Below are 15559 nucleotides of genomic sequence, written 5' to 3'. Positions count from 1 at the left end.
AGGAAAAACATCCCAGTATGTTCTCCTGCACACATGTCACATTGTTGTTGGATGCAGATTCCCTTTTTGTCCAGAGGAACAGGACCAGGTGAGGCTTCAAAATGTGTCACCCTCTAGCAGTCTATGTGCAAGAAAACAAGATGATGTGCCCATCCATTGGAAAAAAATGTGATGCGGTGCCATATAAAATATAGGCTGCATCATACATGGTGGAAAATGTGTTGGCGTCTATCTGCCTCTGTAGCCTTAAGTCTAAGGAGTAGTCATACTAGTAATGGAAGTGGTAGTAGTAGTTTTTCTTCTACCACTTGTTGAATTAGTAGAGTAAAAGCAGCAGGTACAGCACCAGTAGTCAAAGGAAGAATACCAGTGTACTAATGCTTCGTGAAGATGACAAAACAAGCTGCCTTTCTATCTCACACAGACGGACACAGACACACACACACACACACACACACACACACACACACACCATCCTTTCCAATCATTCATACTTGCACTCAGGTTCACCACCTCCAGATGATCGACTGGTACGAGTGTGTGTGGGCTTGTCTGTGTCCTTTGGTGAGTCATTCATCAGGTGGAGGCTGATTAAACTCACACACATAAACTTACACACACAACCTTATTTTCATCACTTGTGGGGACTGTTCAATTTCTGGAACCTAACCCTTGATCCAACTATGTGGTCCAAAAAAGTGTCACTACAAATACGTACCAAGCGACTCCAAATACCCTGAAACATGCTCCTACACACTTGTTGAAAGAACTATGGCCATGACACTTTTTTTTAACATCCCATTCACTTTGCAGAGGGACACATCTTTTTCAATAGCTTCTAGGTCATTTGAAGGTCACATTGAACTGAATGTATGTTATGGGGACCAGCATCTTGGTCTCCACACTGTGTGTCACAAAGTATAATGAAACCACACACACACACACACACACACACACACACACACACAGGTTGAGATGACTAAAACAATATGCAAGACATTTTGGTCCTGTCATCACCGTCACGATCCTGAATAAGACAGAGACAGAGCTGGAGGGAGATGATGTGCAGGGAGAGACCGAAAAAATAAAATAACCTCACATCAGCATTCAGTAGAGTTGCAGTTGACATTAGGCTAACGCTGCGAAATAACATTATCTGAGAAGCTGAAAGTCCTCGTGATGGCATATTGTATTAATAACACAACAAAAAAGAAGAAAAATAATATGAGCCACAATCAGACCTTCATGTATACCGACTAAATTGAACTTCCTTGAATAGCTGCCACAAAATGTTAGTAAGTTTAATCGGTTGAACTACAATCTGTGACAGGCAAATAGAAGTGACATTGTAAACTTGGATCATTATACAGTATTGTATTTTGAGAGCATCAGTTTTCCAGTATAATATATCTTTTTCAGATAGTTATTACATTATGTGTCTCTCAAAAGTAAGGTGACCTCTTAAATGCTTTGGTTTTATTTTACAGAGATGTTCTTATATAACTGTTCATTTTGTTTTTCATCTGATGGGATTTTTGGCCTCCCTAACAGCACAGTTCTGTCCATGGAAATGTGAGCTAGACGGTCTGACTGCTTCTCCAATGAAAATACAGTATGTGGCCAAAAGTATGTGGACATCCAGCATTACATTAAACCTATATGACCTAATAGCCTTGGTATAAAAATGCACTACCCTTGACAGGCTCGGATTCCTAACCTAAGTCTCTGACAACACTGGGAAAGGATCTCTTTAGTGATGTACTTTTTGGGTAAGAGAAAGATCCTTTTTGTTTAACCAGAACCAGCAAAATTTGACAAAAAGTTATTGTACCTCACAGAACATGGCAGTCACTGATGCTGTCCCAATAAGTTTGTTTTAGTTTTGATTGATTGGTTTTGATTGATAATTGTATTGCATTTTTGCAGTACAGTTATTAATCTGCAGTTTTCATCTTATATTTGACAGACGCTTTTACTTTTCGGGGTCTCATTCAGTGCTCTGGTTAATAGTTTGCTAACTATGCATGATCGCATATCCTGCCTGAAGTACTGTATATCATCTCCTGCATCCCAGCTCACAGACTGCTTTGTTGTGTATAATTAGGTCAGTAGAGTACTTTCCTGGCAAACTCATGAATTATTGATTGGATATACAGACTGCCAATTTGGCAATTCCCCTCTCAGTCTACATGGAGTTCATTCTTTTTCCTCTGGAGACATTCTGTATAATGAGTGAGCTCAGACTTTTGATGGGTATGTAAAGATCTAAAGTAGTGTAACTTTGCTTTGGTGAATATTAATTAAGCAGCAATATTTTCAGAGAGTCACATGCAGAGCACCGGCAGGAACAACCAACCCAGCACTTGCAAAAAAAAAAAAAAAAGCACATTTCAGTGGACACATTTACATATTGGAACATGTGGCTTAACATTCACATGTAAAATGAAACCAAGTCCACATACTGGTATGTCTATTTGTTATGAAAGTCTACCATGAAAACAAGAATTTCACATGTGATCTGAGGTCACCGATGAGGCTGCCTCGCCACCGAAGTCCCCTTCCCACTTGGGGACTCTAGACGTTTGATGCCATGTCTGAGAATAGAATGCATCATTTAAAACATTAGTGTAGCGCTCTCTCCTCATGTTTTAGGGTGTTCACTTACACCGTTGGTTTCAAAGTTGTAATTGAATGGTTACATGGGAGGACACACCACTTGCACAACCCCGTCTCCTACAAATTACAATCACATGCAACTCACTTGCTAATTAGTTTTAGTAAACATAATACCTTCAAGTTTATGTCTATTGCTCTGCAACAGGAAAACATTTGGCTTTTGCTAATATCTCAGCAAAAAAGTGTAAAGAGCCAGGTTTTAAATCTTTCTGCTTCAAGTCAGTTACTTTTTTTTTTTTTTTTTAATATTTCATCAAAATCACACCATCTGTTTCATATCCTTAAACAAGTCTTAATAGTCTAAGAATGTTCCATGTGAAAGTGTTGTCACATTGTCAAATTTGTATCCTGAGAGGAAGAACTGAGGTAGAAGATCACACATGAAATTCAAGTTTCCAGTGTAAACTTTCACAATGAATTCACTGGCAACTGTATGTGAATTTAAGACATGCTGCATATAACACTTTTTTTTTTTTTTTTTTAAGTCTTTTGCATGTGAGGGTTAGATTGTGACCTGTGATCTTCTTGTATAGTCAACCTTTATTGCTTTTAGTTTATATTGTTCTCACACAGTCCATTTTACTAAATATATTTGGGTTATTTGGGACCTATTAGATTACACTGGTGTCTGGTCGGGTTGGTGGGGTCAGTGGTTTTAACCAAATAGCTTAATCTGAGCATTCTTGACTGGAGACTTGGAGCACATAAGTCATTCTCACAGCACAGGAGAATTCTTAGGCATGTGACTTGAACAACATGTACAAAGGGCAACACAGTCGAGTGCAAATTATGAATGTGAAAGTACACGTAAAGCCATGAGCCATGATCATAACAGACATGTTTGTGATTGTGATGCTATGTGCACTTCTACTTGAAGGCTGATGTCTGCCAAAGTACACTGAAGCTAAATGTGTTGTTGATAGAGGAGGACTGAGTCCAAAACTTTTTCCAGTGAACCTTTGGACTACATGTATTTGAATCAATTCCCAGATGAGTCCAGCGGTGCCAATTTGTGACTCTTCTTCTATCATTACAAGTGGGACGTTTGTTTTGTTTTTTTCAAAGTAATTCTCGGACTGTCAGACTGTCATTTCTTTACTTCAGCTTTCATCGTTGCCAGTGCGTGAATAGAAAGAAGGCTGTGAGTGTGTTCTGTGGGTTGGCTGGTCTGCAGGCTGTGGTATTGTATAACAGCTCATTTTGTTGAGGTTCACTTCTCCAAAGTGCAGCTCTAAAGTGTGGTTGTAAGTTCATGAAGTCTAGACACACATCCTGGTGGGTTGGCTGCGCGCCCAGCCAATCAGATCTGAACCGACTCACAGGCCAGGACAAACTGAGAAAAAAAAAAAAGAATTTGAAACAACACGAATACCAAAGTAACTACAGAATGTGACACGTGGTATTCTGTAACACTGGCCAGATGTGTCATATGTGCAAGTAAAAGCTCTGGTTTGAACTAAATTATCGTTTGTGATATAGGAAAAAGGACGATTACTGTGTGCTGAATTGATTACAGAGCCCAATTTGGTCACATAGTTTACAGCTGGTGTCAGGCTGAGACTGTGCAGTGAACTCAGTGTGAGCGGATGAGCCTGTGCAGTCAGTATCATGTCTCGAATTCCCTCTGGAAACATACTTTAATATTCATACATCTTTGACTCATGGTCATTTTGTTTATTTGAGTTTTTCCTCTGTGGTTTGCTTCACCTGTATTTATCCTGATGTATCTCATTTACATTTCCTTTCATTATTGCATCACGTTTGTTTGTTTTTTCTTTTAACTACTTTGCAAATAAATGTTTAATATCATCATTATTACCACTGTGACTCCGGTTACACATTGTGTATGATTTGCTTGTTTGGTTACTTAAAAGTCTTGGTCCTCTTCTTTACAATGGATGTTTTATTAGGTTGGCTAAAGAGCGCGTGCCAAAGTCAGCTGAGTACACTCACTCTGCCTTCCTGTGTTTTGGGCATGTTTGGTGGTGGTTGTGCGTGTGTGTGTGTGTGTGTGTGTGTGTGTGTGTGAGAGAGAGAGAGACAGGAACTGTTTTTTGTGAGCGAGCACTTTACTTTCTTTCTTTCCTTTCTTTTTTATTCTTGTCTTCTGAAGACTGTGAAGATGAAGTTGCATAATAAAGAACTAGAGAATCATTTTAGATATTTTTTTTAATTCTGTGAAAGTGAGTGATCAGGGGTCGAGACCTTCAACAGAATTAGGATTAAATCTAGCTATCACAGGGAGACAATTTGGATTTTGGGTAATCTGTTTGGCAGCCTGGGGAATCTGGGCCCTCTTCACTAACTCAGAAAAAAAAAAAAAACGGGAAATAAAGAAAGAAACATCAACCACCAGCTGTTTCATATCCTTACACAAGTTTTAGTAGTCTTAGTGTATTCAAGTGTTGTATCCTGGGGGAAGAACTGGGAAAGAAGACACCTGAATTTCAGGTTTTCAATGTCAACTTCCACATGGATTTACCTGCAACTGTATGTGAATTTAAGACATTTGATATGTAGCATGTGACACATTTATTTATTTATTTGTTTTTAATCTGAAATGCCTTTTGGACACAAGGGTTAGATGACCTGTGATCTTCTTTGTATTATTGACCTTTATTGCTTTAGTGTATATTGCGCTCACACAGTCCTTTATACTAAATATATTTGGGTTTTATCAAATTACCATGTAGTCCTGATAAATTTCACTGGTGTCTGGTTGGGTCCGTGGGACAGTAGCTGTAACCAAAAAGGTTAATCTGAGCATTCTTGTCTTGAGACTTACAGCACTAAGTAAGTAATTCTCACAGAACTGGAGAATTCTAAGGCACGTGACATAAACGACGTGTACAAAGGGCGACACAGTCGAGTTGATACTTTTATGATGAGTCTGATCTGATTATGTTTCGAAGAGATCGTGCCTCTGTATGTACAGCTGTGAAACATGTGGCTAGTTACAGCTCGTCCAGGTCTCTGGAAGCCACGAGACCCCAAATTGATTTAAAAAGACATTCATCTGTATTTCATATGTATTTTTTCCAAACCACAGCTGTCACTGTAGCACTTAAGCTATTGCGTTAGCGCACGACCAGTCTGAAATGGGTGCATGAGCTTTCAAGCACAGGGTCTTATCAAATCAAATTGGGATAACACAACTTCTGGAGCCTTGGAATACAGTGGACGAGCTGTATGGACACATGTTAAAAACAAAAAAAATAAGTCCCAGTTGTTTAGTTAAAGGCTGGAACATTGTTAAGCTGTGAAGCTCCATGTTCCAGCGTTTCATGGTGCACCTTACAGCTAAATGTTACCTGATGTTCCAATGGCATGGGGGTGAGTAGAATATTGAATTTTCATTTTGGGGGGTTAGTTAAGTTATCCTTTGATACCAGATGTGTCGTCTTCTTATCATCCTTTATTGATTTTATTCTTTTACTCATCTCTTTATATGTATTACTTTGTTCCTGTAATTTTTTTCCTCTTCTATCACATTTATTTCTTTTATTTGTAAATACTCATATTGGCTGTTTGTGTTTTTACATTTTGTAAATCGTCTTTTTAGTTTGACCTTCACCTTTGACGAGCCCCCCCTTGGGTTTGGCTTGTCTTTTGAGTGTTTATTCAGTAGTATTGTCTTCATGTGTTCACCGCTTTTCATTTATCAAAGAACTTTGTAAACGTGGTTCTTTATTAATAATGTTTATTATTTAGGTTGATATCATATAGCAGTGGTGTCTGTGGGACCCCCAAAAAGTAGGTAAAGCCAGTGACAACCGTCCTGTTAAAGATGTTGTGATAAATACACACTCCTGAAGATGAGTGAGGGATCATGGGATATTTTAGTGTTTCACTTGACTGTTTGTTCTGTTTGTGACATATCTGGCTTGATTTTTGTGTTTTGGTAGTATTTTTTTGGGTCCTCAAAAATATTTCAAATTTCATTTGACTTGTATTGCATATCCATGCGCATGAATTGTACACTCATATCCCACTATCCCTGTAATAGATTTGAGCAGTGTATAAGCTGGATGAGGGCCAACGGATCAACCCTTCGATGACAGCACCGTGGCCTGCTCTGCACCGTGTCCAGGAGGCGATCGTCTCTCGGGGGGGCGGCGGGGGGGATTAGGCACCTTTGACCTCCAGCACTGTCAACAGTAAGCTGCTCACTGAGGTGCCAGCGAGACCAAATCCACCAGCAGCAACCGGTTTGTCACATGACCAGCGTGCAGCTCTCTACGCCTGTGTGTGTATGTGTGTGTGTGTGTGTGTGTATGTGAGGCTTTTTATTTCCGTGTTCACCGAGTGGAGAGCTGAGCTGAATGAGTCTCCACGGCCGCTCTGTGTCTGTCTTTCACGCCGCGAAACTGCTGCGTCTCCGTGCGGGGATCTGTCGCGCGGGGGGAAGCTCGCGCAATCGCATCGCCTGGACCCACGCTGCTGCACCACCACCACCACCACCATGCTTACGCGGGTGAAATCGGCGGTGGCCAATTTCATGGGAGGTATGATGGCTGGAGGCTCCAACGGGGACCATCCCGGCGGCTCGGATCTGCCGCTGAGGTTCCCGTACAGCAGACCGGAGTTCCTGGGGCTGTCTCCGGACGAGATCGAGTGCTCGGCGGACCACATCGCGAGACCGATCCTCATCCTGAAGGAGACCAAGCGGCTGCCGTGGTCCACCGGCTACGCAGAGTGAGTAAACCTGTATGCGTCCATCTTTTCTTGCACGGAGCGCAGAGCATCCTTCTGGGAAGTGAGCGCGTCCTTCCTGGACCGAGGCGTAAACACAAGCACCCGGCGCCTATATTATCATTGTTATCATCACTATTATTATGGCACGATTCATGTGGATATTAAATCAGAATTAGGCCAATGTGCAGCAGCTTTTCTTTCTCCATTATATTCCTTTATATTCCTATGGGGAGGCCAAGACCACAGGGCATAAACACACCTATCAAACAGATAAGGTGGCTGGATTCTAGCCTCTGTGGTCCATATCAAAAATCTTCATTACTGTAATAGCTTAGATGGAAAAGTGCTATAATATAATAAGGCCACTGTAAGCGTGCTATTCATGCAGACTCAGTGCAAGATAACAGATCAGACCAGGGAGCTGCTTTCTAAGGAGATTAACATACAGCTGCACCCTCATAATTAGGTTTTATGTTAAATAACATTAGCATGTTTTATCAGCACTTAGTTTTGTACATGAGAGGAGGCACCGGATGCTTTGTTCTGCACATAGTCTCCTCGCTTTTCGGGTCAGTCAAGCTGGTAAAACCAGAATGTGGCCTTTTTTTTTTTTTTTTTTTTTTCCTTTAAGATGTACAACACAGGAGTAACTTGTGGAACAGCAGGTTTGGAGTGTTTGCTCATCCACCGTACGCACTCAAAGTCATCCTGCTTCCACATGACAACCGAGAGCAGCAGGGCAGCCGGACCTGAGATCATCTGTTGTATTATTAACACATCACATCTTACGTTTGGGATCCATTAAGGCTCGATGCATCCTCCTAATGAGCGGGTTGTTTTGAAAGGAGATCTTATAAAAGCAGCGTTTAGTGCAGCACCTTGAAAAGCTGAATTGTTACTTCTGTAAACTGAGCCATTACCCGGCTTAGGCCATATCCAGAATCTTATATTGTGATAGTCTTTCACTCCAAATATCACAACGTTATAGTGTTTGTATCTTATATTGATAAGTATGAACCGTATGAATAAATGAAGGACTAAAAGGTTAATATGATATGTCTTTACTGCTACCTTCAAGGAACAAATTAAAATAAAGAGGTTTTAAGATAGAACTATAGTGCAAAGAACAGCATGCAAACGTAACAGAATAGTTCACGATGTTGGGTGCAGACAGTCTGTCACTGGTTCCCTTCCCTCTGGACTCAACAGGGCCAGCCAGGTGAGAAATAATGCTGTGAAATTTAAAAATTAAAAACTGGACAACAGTCAGACTGGTTCCTGTCAGGTGAGGAATCCTATAGCTTTTCAATGTTCAATACTGTGGAAAATATAGCCTGTGATGGCAAATATTGCAACATCCAATGATATCTAATATCGGCCCAGGCTTAGCCAGTAGTGTGTGGAGCAGTGGAGGTGCAAAATAAACTGGATGGGACGATTAACGATTTTCTCGTGGATCGCGATAAAAAAAACACTCAGAACAAGTGAATCCTGGTGAGTTTTCATTATTGAGATAATTGTAAGTATCCTCACATGGGTGACTTGAAAACGCTGTGTAACTCGCTGATGTACAGTTCCATGATGGTTTCCTCCATTATTTTGAATTGTTGTGGCCCCCACAGAAATGTGTCAATATTACAGATTCCAACCCGAAAAAACGACAGGGAGATGAGGTCACCCCTATTTATTTGTCCTTTTGTTTGTACAGAAAGACTCTTTAATTACTTGTTCCAGATACTTTTATTGTTTATCACTAAGAAAATATGTGTGTCCTATCAGTGATGCGTAGAATATTTGTTTCCTGGGGATGATATCATGAATAGCAAACATTTCAGACGTAATAGTCGCGTCATGACCTTTTATACTAATTGTTAACAAACAGGACAGCAAAGTAAGGAAATACTTAACGTGTTGTGCTGGTGAGAGCAGCATGTCGTACCGGTCCTCAGGCTTCAACAACAACAGCGATCTGCACCACATAAACAAAACCAGCTGACCTTCCATCGCACGCAGTTTGCATTCACCTTGTTCTCATCGTTATCCAACACACAAATCACAAAAAAGTCACAATCCCTTCAACTAAACCTCCCCCCCCCCACACACACACACACACCCAAAGTACCAGGGTGCTCCGGTGGTTAGTAGGGCTGTCTCGTCACCTCAGAGGTCACAGCTGATTCCTTGAGGCAATCGTACTGTAACCACACAGTGTGTGTGTGTGTGTGTCTGACGCAGCAGTTTAGTCCCCTGAATTCATCAAATCCCAGAGAAGAGTTCCTGTTTTTTTTCTGTGTCTTAACGCTGCTGATATGCTGGTACGACAGAGCGCCCATTTCCTTTGGGCTTAATCGTTTAATCGATGACCCTCGGCAGTGCGTGCAGAAGCGCCTCCTATCCCTTTGCATCTAGTGTTTCTACTTCAGTCGCCCTGCTGGGAAACTCTTTTCGATGTGCAAATGTGTCATCTTGAGTCAGACATGCGGGGCTCTGACATGCACTGACCGGTTCAGTCCCACTCCCTCAGGCAACTGCTCTTCGGGTAGAAGAGACGAACATGACAGAGTAACACTTCACCAGCAAAGAGGGAGATTAGGGCTGTAATTTACAATCATTTTCAATGTTAATTAATCTGTTTGTTTTTCCTATCACAGATCTTTTGCAGAGCTCAAAGTGATGTCTTCAAATTGCTTGTTTTATGTGACCCACAGCCTAAAACTAAAAAAGATATTAAATTTGCAATAGAAAGGCAGCAAATTGTCAGTAGACCCAGAGAAAATCTGTCTTTTTTGCTAGTTTCAGTACATAAAATGTCATTGAGACTGATTGGTTTGTCTTTTTTGGTGCTAAAAACAGATCTATATAGTCTTCTTTATGGTCTTTCTATAGAATGTAGGGATCCTTTGAATTTGTTGGAGTCGCATATACACCCTCCTGTTTGCTTTCTCGTGCTAATCTGCCATGAAGGATTGTTAATCTCAAGAGGGAAAAGACAGAAAGATAATTTGCTGATGTGAATCCATCCCTCCATTTATATATGTTGTGGGGAGCATACATTTAGTTGAAAGCAACTGAAGCAAATTGATCCTTTTCTTGCGTACAGCATCGTTATTTCTAGGCGATGATTTAAACAGCACATTTAGTTTAAAGCGTCTTAAAAAAAACAACATACTTAAATGGGATGTATAATTCTAGCCCTGCTTCATGGATACATGGATAGTTGGGATGCTGCCGCCAGAAGTGTGTTTGTGTGTGCCAGCTTGGCGTAGCATCAGCCAGTACTGAGCCATGCTGGGGATTTGTCAACAGCTGGCTGACCAGCAGGCTTTGTTGTAGTGAAAATCTGTCAGCGGTGAAACCCTGAGATGATGCGTGGATGTGTGCTCCACAACAGATCCCATCATGAGGGCTTACAGGGTCAGATACCACTTGATCTCTCTGATGAGGTGCCTGACGTGCGTCAGAGGGCTTCTTGGTGACAGCTTTTCATATTTTGTGCACACATAGTTGATGTACATACGATTTGGTCTGACTGGCTGGCAGATGCTTTGTTTTGTTTATTTGGTTTGAGGGGGATTACTGAGTTTGAGACAGGATGAGTGTGAGTATCCTGGCAGTTTTGGTAAATATTTCAATCACACTTAGATTATTTGAGGACAATTACATTTTTGGCTCCAGGGCAATGTGGCTTGGTGGGCGCGCACGACGTTGTACCTCATGGGTGGGCCTGAAATTTTGAGGTCAAAACCCCAGAAACACTTATATAGAACATATTTATTGTCCGACAAACATGGCCTTCATCAGACATCTTGTTCTTTATACTGTAAGTGTTGCTGGAGGACTTTTTTGCAGGACGTTTTTCCCACTCGCTGTGCACCTTGGAAGTAGGCATACCACAGAAACCTCTACTCTTCTCCTGTAGAACTGTATTTTAGTTCTTCTGTTCTGTAGGTCAGTTAAAAACAAAATAAAATTTGGCAGTTAGATTGAATTGTGAGCAAATACCTGCCAAACGGACGGCATTTGAATCAACCTTAATCTTACTTGTGTTCAGTGCTTATGTTAGCATCTTAAGAAACTGCACATGCTAAAAACTCTCCTTGCCAGCATGCTGACGTTGGCGTGTAGCTCAAAATGCTAACATCGTAATTCCACCGTCATGCCCTATCGGCGTTGTCGTAACTACAAGCTTTCGACTCGTAAACAACGTTCAAGTCAACATGTCAAGTCATAATTATGACTGAGAGCCTTGGGAATAAAAGAAAATGACCTGCAAGTGATCTAAAAACCAAACAGATATGGACGCCTCGTAACAAACAGTCCATCAACTTTCAGTGTAATAAAACTTGTACCTAGATAATGTTACACTGTCAGTGCACAGTGTTTTAATCCCAATGCAACCAACTCCTTAATCGACTGTATTGACGACTTGAGCGCGTGTAAGGCGCTAACTAATCCTTCTCGTGCCATCCGACCCAAATGACATTAATGCACCATACATACAGCCTCACAGAGCCGCTAGCGTGGCTGTTAACTCTTGCTTTATGCACGTTAGATGTAACTGGCAGGATTTACGACTAACAGGAACACAATGGAGATAAGTTCTCCTTTGTCAAAAATGGGAACCTCTGGAATGTTTATGTATGCTCTGTGGAGGAATTTGTAGAAATGTACATGTATTATTCACTCTTTACCGGGTCAGATTTTCTGCGACTGTCCAAAAGACCAGAACTTACGCATGTTCTCAAGTGCCTCGTCTCCGTGTCTGTTGCCGCTCTGCTAACAGAGGAGCTGGAGTCTGCTGACACAAACAAGAACTCGCACGTTCCGCGGAGCCCCTTTTAAATGTGCGAATCCTGCCACGTTTTTGAAGTATTTCAAGTATTACACTCAGACTCACATTCTCTCTCATTATCCGAAAACATGTTATAAACATTCAACATTGTGACTCTTTAATAGTATAAGTAAACACAGTAATACATTCGAATGAAAGTATAGAATCATGAACTCCTTTTCTCTCCTCTGTTCCACCCCCCTGTCTCCGAGAAGGCCTCTCTCAGCGTGACGGGGTTACCCTGGGTTATTGTGCTGCTTCCCGTAGAGACAGGGCGAGCGGTTCACGAGGAGGGTTTTTTTCTGATGCACCGTCTCTGAGTGGGCGTGCGGACTGTCAGGTCCTGTGAGCACGGCGATTTGAATGGATCACTGACTATTGCTCACTCTAACTTTGTCTCACCCTCTCTCCTCCGGCACGCACACAGGGCCTCACTGTTGCAGACAGGCTACAATTACTTGCTCTGTTTCTTCTCCGGTGCCGACTGTCAATTCCCCCCTCGCGATGTAGTAAGTGCACCGCTTGGGTTGTAGTTCACCGTGTCGCTACACTGCTTGGTGGTGCCAAGCGTAGAGTAGACAGGGGGGACGGGGGGGGGGGGGGGGGGGGGGGGGCAGGACTGCTCCTGCTGTCACCGTTAGTTGAGTTTATCCAGGCGTGCTCCCACCAGGAAGTCTTTTTTTTTCTTTTTTTCAGATTTGGAATGCTTGACCTTGCTGTGACCATGTCCACTCAAAGAATACTAAGAAGTGCCAAGTCATTCGCACTCGGCGGCCAAACAGTTCTGATAAAACGCCATCTTTAGGACATTTTGTCTTTGGTGACATTGTTGGCATTGCTTCACCTTAACTCCCGTCTGGTCCCCACGTCTTTCCTCCCTTCACCTCCTCCATCTTGCTCATTTGCGTTGGAGACTCTCTCTCGCTCTGACTGACCCGGTCCCAGTAACACTTACCCTTGCAACCTCAGCAGCGGTCCGATCGATACTTAGATCAATATGCGTGTCTGTAAGTTAAACGCCAGCATCACCAGTGCATTTTGTATGTTTTGTCTGCAGGTCAATATACCACATGCATAATAGAGGGCATGTCAGTGATTCGTCTGACGACCAGAGGGCTCTGTTGGTAACCGCCTTGTAATATATATATATGTATAGATATAAGAACGTGGCAGTGTTTAACAGCTTCGGTAAACATTTCCTAGTTGAAGAAGGGTTCAAACATGTTGTAAACTCCGCAAAGAGTGCATTCAATAGATGGAATAAGCATGTTTTCCTTCTACAAGGTGGTTATGTTTTCACCTGTGGCCATTTGTTGGGTTGTCAGCAGGATTTCACAAAAACTACCAAAACAAACTTCCACAAAACTTGGATGGAGGACGGGTGTCAGCCCAGAATAGACCCCCATTAAGTTTTAGTGCCAATCTGGATGAAGGGATAGATGCAGTCATTTTTTTTGCAGTCAGTTTCTTTACTATTTTCAGGAAAGGCTTTTTCAGTAGGTTCTCAGGGAATAACCCATGGATCTTGATGAAAAAAAAAAAAAATCTGTCATATTTAGGTCACTGGTATCTATGAGTGAGCACAATTTGATCTTGATAAAAAGCATTCATATAAAACTTTCTCTTCAGTCTTTTCGGCTACGTTTTTTCCCCCATCTTGTTTCATTGTAAAGGAGTTAAATATAGTCAGTGTGGTGAGAAAGTAAGCGAGCAGCGTTTTCTCCATGCGAAGCCTTCCAGTGCTCAGTCACATGATGCAGCACATGTTCTCGTGCCGTTTCTGCTACATCAACGCGGCACGTTGCTCCGAGGCAGAAACGGCGTAATGCTGTTTCAGTCCAGTGCCAGCTTTCATTATTGCATTGCTCACGTGTGGAAAAGTGCACGTGAAGCACTGCCATAATCACATCGTAGGATCATCTTTATTGTTAGTTTAAAAGATCTGTTTGACAGAACTGAGATCTTCAAATAGGAGCAGCAAGAGCATACATCAACAAGACCTAAGTGTGATCTAAACATAGATAACGTGCAGGAGGAAATACTCAGGTCATCTGTAAAAACTCCTTAATATGATCAACCACAAAGGATACATTATAGTAAAGGCAGGGGGCAGGGGTTTTAAAGCCAAGCTGAAAGACTATAATTAGCTGTGTTTAGTGAACAGTGTGTTTGTTTGTAGTCATTGCCTCCAGGCCAAGTTTTTCATAACTTGGCGTCACTTATGTGTGGTCTGGTTGTGCAACAAAGGACGGTTCCAGTGCGGAGCAAGAATCCAGTTTGGAAAAAAATGTAGCTGCATTTAGGGCAGCGACTAAAGATGGTTTCCACTCAAAAGAATATTTTGGTGTTCAGTCTGTAAAACGTTAAAAAATGTTACATCTTCTTTTGTGTTTGTTTCTTCACCTCGAAGCTATAATACATTACATTTATGGATGTAAAAAACAAGAAAAAACAGAAAATCCTCACATTTTAACATTCATCACATGCCAAAGTACTTTTCTGTTACCTTTATCAATCAAACATTGAATGTCTTGATTGGTGATTAATGTATTTTAGTGGATCATGCACGTTTATATAATGTACCTAAAGCGACCTGGTGATGTTTGATAATGCCCTTGGAGAGAAGCCCTTCAGTCTTTCAAGTGTTACTGAAGAAAAAAAAATATCCCAAAAGAAAGAGAGCCTTAGATTACAGCTCCGGCAGGGTAATTAAGGTCACGCCATTGTCTCATAGTGAAGAAATAAAACCAGATAACCGAATATGACAGCGCTGCTCTCAGACACAGCCCGAGCCTCGGGGTGTGGACGGCTCTCCCTCTCATGTCAGAGATGAAAGGCTTGAAAGCTCAACTGTTGTTAATCTGGTGATCGTCCAGGGTCAAGTGAACGTCACTCCGCGCAGCGCTTGCTTTGGTCTCGAACACGCGCAGCGCTGCATGAAGTGTGCGGCCTCTATTCATCATATGAAGTTGGTGAAAGGAGTGGATGGGAGACTCATATTAGCTGTGTACCTACATTACTGATGGCCAATTTTCCCAAACTATACTTTCATTTCAAAAACTTCAAAAACCAACTGCTGTCTAACCTGCAGTGATTTTACATGTGTTTTTTTTTTTGTTTTTTTTCCTAAAAGTAGTGTGACTCAATGAGCAACATTCACAGTTCAAGTCCAAAGAAAGCCTTAAATTGATAACAGCTCTTACTAAGAAAATCAGGACTGTGTGGATGTGATGTAACATAATGATGGCATTTTTATGGCAACATTAGCCGACTGACTTAAGTATTAAAGTTTGAGCCTTCATGAAAAATCTTAACTCAGGGTCCACGACTGTTGTCTTTCTTTACCCGGGCCTTTGA

General features: G+C 41.7%; 1 protein-coding gene across 1 annotated transcript in view; it reads left to right on the top strand.

Annotated features, from left to right (window-relative positions):
- Positions 1 to 6805: 6805 nt before the first annotated feature.
- Positions 6806 to 15559, top strand: part of ppm1h (protein phosphatase, Mg2+/Mn2+ dependent, 1H) — a 35574-nt gene continuing 26820 nt past the window's right edge. Inside the window, exon 1 of the mRNA XM_037107825.1 lies at positions 6806 to 7371. Within this exon, the coding sequence (XP_036963720.1) occupies positions 6929 to 7371 (443 nt within the window). The 5' untranslated portion in view covers positions 6806 to 6928. The remainder of the gene's footprint in view (positions 7372 to 15559) is intronic.

Source organism: Acanthopagrus latus, chromosome 8 (genome assembly GCF_904848185.1).
Source record: "Acanthopagrus latus isolate v.2019 chromosome 8, fAcaLat1.1, whole genome shotgun sequence".
Taxonomy (NCBI): Eukaryota; Metazoa; Chordata; class Actinopteri; order Spariformes; family Sparidae; genus Acanthopagrus; species Acanthopagrus latus.
This window is presented reverse-complemented; position numbering and strand designations above follow the sequence as displayed.